The 12,674-nt window shown below is 31.5% G+C and overlaps 1 protein-coding gene across 1 annotated transcript; it reads right to left on the bottom strand.

The window, feature by feature from the left end:
- Positions 1 to 11,358: 11,358 nt before the first annotated feature.
- Positions 11,359 to 12,076, bottom strand: LOC139871296 (auxin-responsive protein SAUR15-like). Its single transcript, XM_071859024.1, has 2 exons — positions 11,821 to 12,076; positions 11,359 to 11,471 (listed from the first exon to the last, which is right to left on the bottom strand). The coding sequence occupies exons 1-2, from the start codon at positions 12,074 to 12,076 to the stop codon at positions 11,359 to 11,361; spliced, it is 369 nt and encodes a 122-aa protein (XP_071715125.1).
- Between the last annotated feature and the right edge of the window lie 598 nt (positions 12,077 to 12,674).

Raw genomic sequence — 12,674 nt, 5'->3', positions numbered from 1 at the left:
TGATGATGTTCTGTGATAATTAAACGCGAGTAAGATGATGATTATAATATTCGATGAAGAAGAATAGTTGTAACAGATGATTACGGCTGCAACTTGTGTTATGTTTCCAGATTCGTTTAACACCAAAGAAAAGAAAACCCCACGAAGGTTAAATGGACCGTATAATTCTTTATGTTGTTGGGCTCAAGTTTTGTCTGTTGGGCCATGATTAGATGTTGGGTCGTTTGCTGTTGGGCTGAGACTCGGGTTAGGGATTAACTTGGGCCGGAAGAATTCCTCATGGACTAGGCAACTTGGGCCGAAACCCAATTGTATATATTAAGGAAGCAGTTACGGGGGTTATATACGTTTAATTCATGAGTTAAAACAAAAGGTGATTGCAGAGGAATGTTAAGAGTGTTGTGGGTCAAAGGAGAGGTCGCGGGTTCGAGTCCCGTCGCGAGCAGTTTATTTTTTTAAGCCTATTTGAGGTAGTTACTTATCATTTTATTATTATTATTATTATTATTATTATTATTATTATTATTATTATTATTATTATTATTATTATTATTATTATTATTATTATTATTATTATTATTATTATTAGGTATTAAGTATTATTAGTAAAAATATTGTTTTCATTATCGTTATTATTGATATTATTATTATTAAGTTTATTAATATTATTAATATTATTATTATCATTCCTATTAAAATTATCGTTTTCAAAAGTATCATTTTTATTATCACTATTTATTGTTATTATTACAAATAAATATTATTTTACAAAAGTACATTATAGATATATTAATATTACATATTATTAGATTTTTATTATTAAAATGACATTAAGTAATCTATATATTTAAAATATATTAATATATATATAAATCTTGAAATAAATTTCTAATTTTATAAATGATAAATATTATATTATTAAACTACTCTAATAAGTATTTACTATATTAATATTAATAAATGTGTTATAGAAATAAATATTAACTACTTAAAGTATATAGGATAAATATAACTTATTTAATAACACGGCATATAAATATTTAAGATATAGACTTACTAGTTGTTATTATATATTAATATATATACTTTATATAGGTTCGTGAATCCGAGGCCAACCCTGCTTTGTTCAGTTGTTCATTATAGTCGTATGTATTTTTACTACAAAATACATTAGGTGAGTTTCATTTGCCTTTTTACCCTTTATATTTTTGAGCTGAGAATACATGCGCAATTTTTATAATTGTTTTACAAAATAGATACAAGTAATCGAAACTACATTATATGGTTGAATTATCAAAATCTAATATGCCCCTTTTTATTAAGTCTGGTAATCTAAGAATTAGGGAACAGACACCCTAATTGACGCGAACTCTAAAGATAGATCTATCGGGCCCAACAAGCCCCATCCAAAGTACCGGATGCTTTAGTACTTCGAAATTTATATCATGTCCGAAAGAGGATCCCGGAATGATGGGGATATTCTTATATGCATATTGTGAATGTCGGTTACCAGGTGTTCAATCCATATGAATGATATTTTTATCTCTATGTATGAGACGTATATTTATGAGAACTGGAAATCTTGTGGTCTATTAAAATGATGGAAATGATTATTTATGTTAAACTAATGAACTCACCAACCTTTTGGTTGACACTTTAAAGCATGTTTATTCTCAGGTATGAAAGAAATATTCCGCTGTGCAATGGCTCATTTTAAAGATATTACTTGGTGTCATTCATGACATATTTCAAAAGACGTTGCATTCGAGTCGTTGAATTCATCAAGATTATTATTAAGTCAATTATAGTTAGATATTATAAAATGGTATGCATGCCGTCAACTTTCGATGTAATGAAATATTGTCTTTTAAAAACGAATGCAATGTTTATAAAATGTATCATTTAGAGGTCAAGTACCTCGCGATGAAATTAACTATTATGAATCGTTTATAATCAATATGGACTTCGTCCGGATGGATTAGAATGGGGCGTTTCATTCACCACTCCAATTATGTCTTCATTGATTATTGCATTTTACCTTTCAGATGGTGCACGAATTACTTTAGTTCTTCACTTCTAAATTGACCACAAAAACACGTAACAAGATACGAGACAAAACATTTTCTGATCTCTAATCCAAGCAAAGCATGTTACTTGTATTTGAGAATAATTTTAATCCATATAAGTTGATACAAATTTGTATATTATGTTGTTTCATAAATATCAATGCACGCCAAAGCCAATAAAGATGTAAAAAAATTGCAAATAATACGATATTTGAAAGAGTGTTTATACATCCACCATCTTTTTTTTACTACATACACCATAATTTACGCATTAACATCTTATATTGTAGAATTTGTTAATGTACGGTTATGTGGATATAGTAAAAAATATAGTGGATATATCAATATCTTATTTGAAATATATAAAACAAATAAATGATGTTAATTATTTCAACTATATATATTATAAATTGTTGGTAGATAAATAATTTATATAAATAAAATTATAAATTTGAATACCCCTCTAGAACTATAATAATAGAAATGTGTCTTAAACCGAGAACATGTGAATTTTCAATCGTGTGCTTTAATAAAATTTTAGTTTTTCAAAAAAATAAATAAATAAATACTTTGATTAAATTCAACAAAAATATATCTTATAAATAAGAAATTATATATTCGGAGATCACCAAAATTTTTCAAAATATTTTTATAGACCACTTACATTGAAATTGAATGTGTAGGTCACCCTAATTTACATTTATTGAATATATATAAAATACGTCTTAAAACTAATTGAAAAAAGACAAAATTGCTGAAATGGTCCCTGTGATTTATACTAAAATGCTGGTTTAGTCTCTGTGTTTTTTTGACGGATTTCATCCGTCTGGTATGTCAATGTTGCTGATTTAGTCCCTATTTTCGACAGACGTTAAAAACTGCCGTTAACTCTAATCACATGCCACGCACGTGAGGGTAAAAACGTCCTTTTATCTTTGCATTTGAACAAAATTACTGATATGGTTCCTGTGATTTGTCTTTCCTTTGAGAAACTTCATATTCTTCTTATGATGTTTAACTAGCCCCAATTTGTACAACACTTATAATCTAATTGTAAATAAATGGATGAATTACCTAAATTGTAATTGTAAATATAACTATAAATAAATGGATGAATTACCTTGAGAACAGGATGATGCAACAACAAAAAACAAGGTGGCGCCATTAATGTAGCTAAGAGCCTTTAGAATTAACACAGGATGACATTCTTCTCAAACTCAACGTCAATTCACACCTTAAATCCAAATCGAAATCCGATTTCATATCCGAATCCTTAAATACAAACGCAATAAATCCATATCTCGATCTTCGATTTCAAGCCTTAAGATTAAAAAACCTTCAAACCCTAAACCCAAGTTCGAAATTAGCGGCGATCCCATTTTCAGATCTATTCGAATCGGGTAACAAATTGCAGCAGAACGATTTGGAAAACGAGCAGGTCAGTTTCTAAACTGATTTTGATTCAGTTTCTACACCCATTTTGTTCTGGTGAATGGATTTGGGAATCACATGTCAGTTTCCAAGTGATCTCGTTTATGGCATCACATTTTTTATTGATTAACAATTACAAATGCACGCATAATCTTTCCGGCGAGATCTAAATTTTTCTGGCGATAATTAGTAGCAGCAAATCGTTGATTGGCGGACGTGGATTCCAGACGGTGGCATTTAGTTCCAGACGATGTTCATCGAGTGTTCCTCAAAAAAGACGAAGGTGATAATTTTAGGGATTTTGGGTTACAATTTTAGGGATTTTGGATTTTGATTGGGGTTTAAATAAAAAGCCGAAGGTGATATGATGTTTTGGGTATTAGGGTTTTTAGATTTCTTGATGAAGTTGAAGGTAATAGATGAGTTGAAAAAGGAAAAAAGACGAAAACACCCTCACATGTCTTGCATATGACCCTGATTTAACGGCTAATTTAGACGTCCGTTATAAATAGGGACTAAATCAGCAACATTGACATACCAGGAGGATGAAATTAGTCAACAAAAAGCACAGGAACTAAACCAGCATTTTGGTACAAACCACAGGGACCATTTCAGCGATTTTGTCTTGAAAAAAATATTGAAAAGACCCAAATAACAATTATTTTTACGTTAGGTGTGTTATAATTCAGTAGGCTTATAACTACCTTTAGTGGTTTGATTCTTGATGTTATAATTCAGTAGGCTTATAACTACCTTTAGTGGTTTGATTCTTGATTTAGAATACTAATAATGAAGTGTAAGAACAAAGATGATAATGGAGAGAAAGAAAGAAACACTTTGTAAGTGTGAGAAATGGTGCAAGTTTAATGCTTGCATTCATGAGTATTTATAGCCTAAAATCTCAATATAAAAATACATACTTTGTGTACCAAAATTGACTATATGTATACACCAAAATTGACTATCCATATCTATATTATTATTATTATTATAACACTCCCCCTTGGATAGCAATTTTATTTTGTTGAAGATCAACTATAAATTACTGCCTCGTTAAAAACCTTGCTAAAGAAAACCCAGTGGGAAAAAAACTTTAGCTAAGGGAAAAAGAGTGCAGCATGGAGTTGACTCCCCTTCAAGTAGACATCGCTTCAGCTGTTACATCATTTGAACATGTCTCATGCCAATGTTATGAACGTGTGTTCTGAAAATAGCAGTTGGAAGTGCTTTCGTGAAAAGATCAGCAGAGTTTTTGCTAGATTGCACATATCTCATTTCAACCTGGTTGTCCTTAATGAGATTTTGAGTGTATGAGAAGAATCTAGGTGGTATGTGTTTTGTTCGGTCACTTTTGATATACCCTTCTTTCATCTGTGCTATGCAAGCTGCATTATCTTCATAGATAGTTGTTGGACTTTTATCGCGTTCTAGTCCACAAGAATCAGTAATGAGTTGTGTCATTGATCTCAACCAAAAACATTCTCGAGTAGCTTCATGTAATGCAATCACTTCGGCATGATTTGACGATGTAGCAACAAGTGTTTGTTTTTGAGAACGCCATGATATTGCAGTACCTCCATTTAGGAATACATATCCAGTTTGAGATTTAGCTTTATGTGGATCAGATAAATAACCTGCATCTGCATAACCAACCAAATCTTGTTTTGATTCGTTAGAATAAAATAATCCTAAATCAGTAGTTCCTCGAAGGTATCGAAATATGTGTTTGATCCCATTCCAGTGTCTTTTGGTAGGAGCAGAGCTGAACCTTGCCAATAAATTAACTGCAAAAGAAATGTCAGGTCTTGTACAATTTGTAAGATACATAAGAGCTCCAATTGCACTAAGATATGGTACTTCTGGTCCAAGAATGTCTTCTTGATCTTCACATGGACGAAATGGATCAGCTTCAACATTGAGTGATCTAACAACCATAGGAGTACTTAATGGTTTTGCCTTGTCCATATTGAAACGTTTCAAAATCTTTTCAGTATATGTTGTTTGATGTACAAGTAAACCATTAGGCATATGCTCAATTTGTAAACCAAGGCAATACTTGGTTTTTCCGAGATCTTTCATTTCAAATTCTTTCTTTAGAAGTTGAATGGCTTCATGGATCTCTTTATTTGTACCTATGATGTTAAGATCATCAACATAAACAGCTATGATCACATATCCGGATGTTGTTTTCTTAATGAAAACACAAGGGCAAGTAAGATTATTTGTATACCCTTTGCTTATCAAGTAATCACTTAATCGGTTATACCACATACGTCCCGATTGTTTTAACCCATATAAAGATCTTTGTAATTTAATCGAATACATTTCTTTGGGTTTTGCATTTGATGCTTCTGGTACCTTAAATCCTTCAGGTATCTTCATATATATATCACTATCAAGTGATCCATATAGATAAGCAGTCACAACATCCATGAGATGCATTTCTAAATTTTTAGAAACTGCCAGACTGATTAAGTACCTAAAAGTAATTGCATCCATAACAGGAGAATAAGTTTCTTCATAATCAATTCCCGGTCTTTGAGAAAAACCTTGAGCTACAAGTCTAGCTTTATACCTTGTAACTTCATTTTTCTCATTTCTTTTTCGGACAAAAATCCATCTGTATCCTACAGGTTTCACATCTTTAGGAGTGAGAATGATGGATCCGAAAACTTTTCTTTTATTGAGTGATTCTAATTCAGCTCGTATTGCTTCTTTCCATTGAGCCCAATCATGTCTATTTTGACATTCAACCATAGATGTTGGTTCTGGATCATCATCATTATTCATGATGTCATATGCAACATTAAATGAAAATTTCTCATCAAGATTTTTCATTTCATTTCGGTTCCATAATATTTTTGAATATGCATAATTGATTGCAATTTCTGTATTGACATCATCAATCTCCTCTGCAGTAGGAGTACTGATTTGTGGTTCTTCTTGAACACTTTCTTTTACTTCATTATCAGCTGATTTTCTTTTTCGAGGATTTTTATCCTTTGAACCGATTGGTCTTCCACGTTTCTGACGTGGCAAAGATTCATGAGTGACGTTATTGCCAGCTTTTGGAATTTCAATTCGAGCTGGAGTATTTACTGCTGGTATATATGATTTTGTCACCGTTTTTGTATCTGTAAATGCATCAGGCAATTGATTTGCAAGTTCTTGTATATGCATTATCTTTTGAACTTCTGTCTCGCATTCTTTTGTGCGAGGATCAAGATACTTTAATTGAGGTTCACACCATGAAACATCATTTTCTTTATTTTTCATTTCTCCCCCTAATCTAGGGAACAATGTTTCATTAAAATGACAATCAGCAAAACGTGCTGTAAAAACGTCACCTGTCATAGGTTCAATATACCTTAATATTGAAGATGTTTCATATCCAACATATATTCCCAACCTCCTTTGAGGACCCATTTTTGTACGTTGTGGTGTCGCAATTGGAACATACACTGCACAACCAAATGTTCTAAGATGGGAAATATTTGGCTCTTGACCAAAAGCAAGTTGTAGGGGGGAATATTTATGACTTGCACTTGGTCTGATGCGAATCAATGCAGCAGCATGTAAAATTGCATGACCCCATATAGATACAGGGAGTTTTGTTCTCATTATCAATGGTCTAGCGATTAACTGTAAACGTTTAATCAATGACTCGGCTAAACCATTTTGTGTATGCACATGAGCAACAGAATGTTCAACAACAATTCCTATAGACATGCAATAGTCATTAAATGCTTGAGATGTAAATTCACCAGCATTATCAAGTCTCACCCTTTTAATGGTGTAATCAGGAAAATGAGCTCTCAATTTAATAATTTGGGCAAGAAATTTTGCAAATGCCACATTACGGCTTGATAACAGACAAACATGAGACCATCTGCTAGATGCGTCTATTAGAACCATGAAATATCTAAATGGTCCACATGGTGGATGAATTGGTCCACATATATCACCTTGAATTCTTTCAAGAAACATTGGTGATTCTTTCTCAACCTTAAGTGGTGAGGGTCTAGTTATCAATTTTCCAAGAGAGCAAGATGTACATGGAACCATTGTATCATGATGGATTTTTCTATCCTTTAGTGGATGTCCATGAGTACATTCAATAATCCTTTTCATCATTGTTGATCCTGGATGGCCTAATCTGTTATGCCATAAACTGAATACACCAGGATCAATATATTTTTCGTTAACTACCATATGTATTTCTGGTACATTTATATGTGTATAATGTAATCCAGAACTAAGTCTTGGCAGTTTTTCAACCACATGACTCTTGTCAGTGATACTTAAATATTTCTCATTTTCTGTTGTCACTGACTGATAATCATACCCGTTAAGGTATATGTCGGAGAAACTCAATAAATTTCTGCTTGACTTGGGAGAAAATAAGGCATCATTTATTAAAAATTTTGTACCATTTGGTAGTATGAAATTTGCCTTTCCTATCCCTTTTATCAAGTTAGCAGGTCCTGATATTGTATGTATAGTTCCTTCCGTTGGTTTTAGATCAATAAAATATTTCTCGGATTTAAGTATAGTGTGTGTAGTTCCACTGTCTGCTATACAGAGATCTCCACCACTTGATTGATGTTGTATTCCAGCAAAATTCATATTGAACTTCATATATAAGAAATAAATAGTGAGTACATTAATATTACACAATATTTTAAACGCAAATAGATAGTACTGAAACATTTAGCAAACATAATGACAAAGACAGACGATATTAAATCGTTTATTTTTCAAAAAACACACAACTTAAACATTCAAGAAATCTTCATATAAATCAGATGGTTTCTCAGTGACTGTTGGATCAATATTATCCACAAAATTTACTTCCTTTTCTTTACCTTTCAGCGAATCCTGATACATCTTAACAAGATGTTTAGATGTTCGGCAAGTATTAGCCCAGTGGCCCATTCTACCACATCTGTAGCAAGATTCTTCAGAATTTTTAGAAGAATTTTCTTCAACATCTTGTTTAATGGGCTTGTTTTGTGGTTGATATTTATATTTTCGTGGATTACTATTTCTTTGACCACCACGGCCACTACCACGACCACGTCCACGCCCATTACCATTACCATAAGGATGGTTTCTACCATAGTTATGGCTTTTGGCATGATGATGGTGATGGTTATTATAACCACGACCTTGCCCGCGTCCTTGTCCCTGTTTATAATTATTTGCAGTATTTGCTTCAGGGATTGCAAGTGTACCAGTAGGACGGGATTGCTGATTTTTCATTAATAGCTCATCATTTTGCTCTGCAACTAAGAGATATGAATTAAGTTCAGGATATGTTTTGAACTTTAGCATTCTCAAATTTCTTTGCACTGTGATGTTTGCAGCATTCATTGTGGAGAAAGTTTTCTCCATCATGTCTGCATCACTAATTTCATGTCCACAGAATTTAAGTTGTGAACATGTATTATACAGAGCTGAGCTGTATTCATTTACTTTCTTAAAGTCTTGGAACCTTAATGTTCTCCATTGTTCCATTGCAGCTGGAAGTAAAATTTCTCTTTGATTATTGAATCTGCTTTTGAGACCTTCCCATAAAACATGGGGATCTTCTACAGTCACATAATTATTTTGTAAGCATTCATCAATATGTTGATGAATAAAGCAACATGCCGTAGCTTGTTCTTTTTCAGAACAAGTGTTGTTTTCATTTATGGTTTCAAGAATGCCCATTGATTTAAGATGCATTTTTACTTTTATAACCCATGGCATGTAGTTGTTTCCAGTTGATTCTAAAGGAGTAAATTTAAGCTTTTCCAGATTCGACATTTTCTATTATCAAAAATTAAAACAAACATCATGATAAATTAGAGTCAATTTATATTCATAAGTATATAAACATTAAACATAAATTTAATATAACATAAATGATAAGTAGGTGACAGTGTCGACCATGTGTAAGTAATCATAAATAAATGTTATATAACAAAAATATAAATATTAGTAAACATAAATGAAAATTTGGCGACAGTGTCGACCATATATTTTTTCAGGTGGTATAACCGACCTATATCATTCTGGTGGTATAACCGACCATATATCATTTTGGTGGTATAACCGACCATATATCATTTTGGTGGTATAACCGACCATATATCATTTTGGTGGCAGAGCCAACCATATTTAGTATTAAGATTATCGTGCTGATAACGTGTTATAATTCAGTAGGCTTATAACTACCTTTAGTGGTTTGATTCTTGATGTTATAATTCAGTAGGCTTATAACTACCTTTAGTGGTTTGATTCTTGATTTAGAATACTAATAATGAAGTGTAAGAACAAAGATGATAATGGAGAGAAAGAAAGAAACACTTTGTAAGTGTGAGAAATGGTGCAAGTTTAATGCTTGCATTCATGAGTATTTATAGCCTAAAATCTCAATATAAAAATACATACTTTGTGTACCAAAATTGACTATATGTATACACCAAAATTGACTATCCATATCTATATTATTATTATTATTATAACAAGGTGGTATATATTGGACAAAATCCGAACTTGAGTTGCCTACAAAAGCATTTTCAATACTAGTTGACCTATTTTTTTTTTTTTTTTAATAAATTTAAGTGGCCTCCAAAAACATAATTTCTAAAAATATTTTATTTGCACTTATTTAATTTTACGCTTTTAGTATTAGTTTATTTTTAGGATCTTTTATTAGTTTATTACCTTCCTCATTTGACAGAATTTGTTCAATGGCATGCCCGTAAGCCGTAACATTGAGTATAATCTTTAATTCAATGGCATGCCCGTAAGCCGTAACATTGAGTATAATCTTTAATCTTACTTTTTACATTAATTAAAATAAAAATTTTAAGTGGGGTCCAAAAACATAATTTCTAAAAATATTTTATTTGCACTTATTTAATTTTATGCTTTTAGTGTTAGTATATCTTTAGGATCTTTTATTAGTTTATTACCTTCCTCCTTTGACAGAATTTGTTCAATGGCATGCCCGTAAGCCGTAACATTGAGTATAATCTTTAATCTTACTTTTTACATTAATTAAAATAAAAATTTTAAGTGGGGTCCAAAAACATAATTTCTAAAAATATTTTATTTGCACTTATTTAATTTTATGCTTTTAGTGTTAGTATATCTTTAGGATCTTTTATTAGTTTATTACCTTCCTCCTTTGACAGAATTTGTTCAATGGCATGCCGTAACATTAAGCATAATCTTTAATCTTACTTATTTACATTAATCAAATTAACATAAATAATTGTATAGTATGTACATCAACTATATAAAATACACTACAACAATTTCTTCTAAAAAGTTCTAAAGTTTTTCATGATTAGATATTCGAGAGGGCGAGTAAACAAATGTAACATGTATCTCATCAAGGATCGTTTCACTATTGATGATAGTGAATAGTAATAATTGTACTTGTGTGAAAATATGTAGATTAACTACTTTCTATGAAAATGAAATGTTTCATTACAGTGGACTTGTGATATGCTCCTTGAATGCAATCAATGGAATTGAATGCAATCAATGGAAGACATCAGATTATAAGGGGAATTGGGGGAGGAGATTTAAATTTTATCCTTGCTCGTAATTTTATGAAGTATATTGTTTCCAATGCCTTTCTGGCTGTTGCAATGTGTCTCCCTACTACCCAAATGGGAGCCATTTGATTGTTAAATTGCTACTGTTATCTATTTTTGAGTTTGAAAAGTTGTGACCTTAAGAGTCTGTAGCATGTAACTAACTATTTGGCCGTTTAGATATGTAATTGCACATATATAAGTACCTATATCGGGAACAAATATTATATAAGATGTTCTTCATGATATATAATGTAATTTGTAATTTTTCACTGTTGGAGCTCCTTATAATCTATAAAATCTATATAACTGATTAATCGGTTTTGAGCAGCCGTGCAACGCACGGGCTCAAAACCTAGTTGAGTATAATCTTTAATCTTATCTTATTTACATTAATTAAAATAACATAAATAATTGTATAGTATGTGCATCAACAATATAAAATACACTACAACAATTTCTTCTAAAAAGTTTTAAGGTTTTTTCATGTTCAGATATTCAAGAGGGCGAGTAAACAAACACCATACTCTATTTATATATATGCAAATCATCAAGATTACTCTACAAGTGTTTCTAACCCTTCCTTGACCATCACAAGATTCAAACCTGAGAACTCTTGCAATGACTAACAATTTTCTTCTACTATAGTATGAATAACATATAATATTAGTAACCACACTAGATATGAAAATGAACCTAAATTGGTTTAACTTTTCCCATCCTATACATACCATATTTCTTCATCCATTCTTCAAACACTCGAGTTTCATAGGGTATCCTCAACACGCCTTCATTCGAGTATCCAAACTCTTCAGCTGATCGACACAAGAACACCAAAAAGTCCGTATGAGTAAGAGTCGATGTATGGATCACAAATCGCTTTGTTGTCTCGCCATTTACACCTACTGAAATCGGAACGTACCCTTTTGGCACCATGGATGATCTTCTTCTCATAAGCTTGATCAACTTACTTCCCTTTATCCCCATTATTTAAATATACAAGTTGGCCTGTTTTGGGTTGCTAATCAGCTTATATTTATACTCGAAGAAACCTCGGCTTTTGGAGACTAGAATAGGGTACGTACGGATTAGTGTACTAATTATATGTCGTTTTTTATTCGTTACTTAACATTAATACTACTATTATTATTATTTATAAAATTAGAAAAATAAAAATGTATAAAGTAAAGATTATGGATCGTGACCGATAAGGCCGGCATGCCGTAACATCAAGGTTGAATTATATTAGTAGCATTATATATTTACAAATCTACATCTACTTAATTATAGTATAACTATTATACCATCGTTAATCAAGATGTAAACGTAGAATGTTTTCATGATTCAAAGAGAGCGAATATTATTTATTAATATGAACAGAGGTTAATCAAGTTGTTATGTAAATGTTGCTTGTCATTTTCTTAGAGATATAAAGATTTAATTATTGTGAAGTTTTTTCGGTAATGAATTTTCATCCGGTAAATATAAGTTTGATCATAGTAAAGATTTGATTACAGTGAAGTTTGAACCTGATATAAGAATATGTGTTCTTTAATTATTGTGTTAATTTGAGATGTTTTAATGT

This window comes from Rutidosis leptorrhynchoides, chromosome 10, assembly GCF_046630445.1.
Source record: "Rutidosis leptorrhynchoides isolate AG116_Rl617_1_P2 chromosome 10, CSIRO_AGI_Rlap_v1, whole genome shotgun sequence".
NCBI lineage: Eukaryota > Viridiplantae > Streptophyta > Magnoliopsida > Asterales > Asteraceae > Rutidosis > Rutidosis leptorrhynchoides.
Note: the sequence above shows the minus strand (reverse complement) of the source record. Positions and strands in the feature narration are given on the sequence as shown.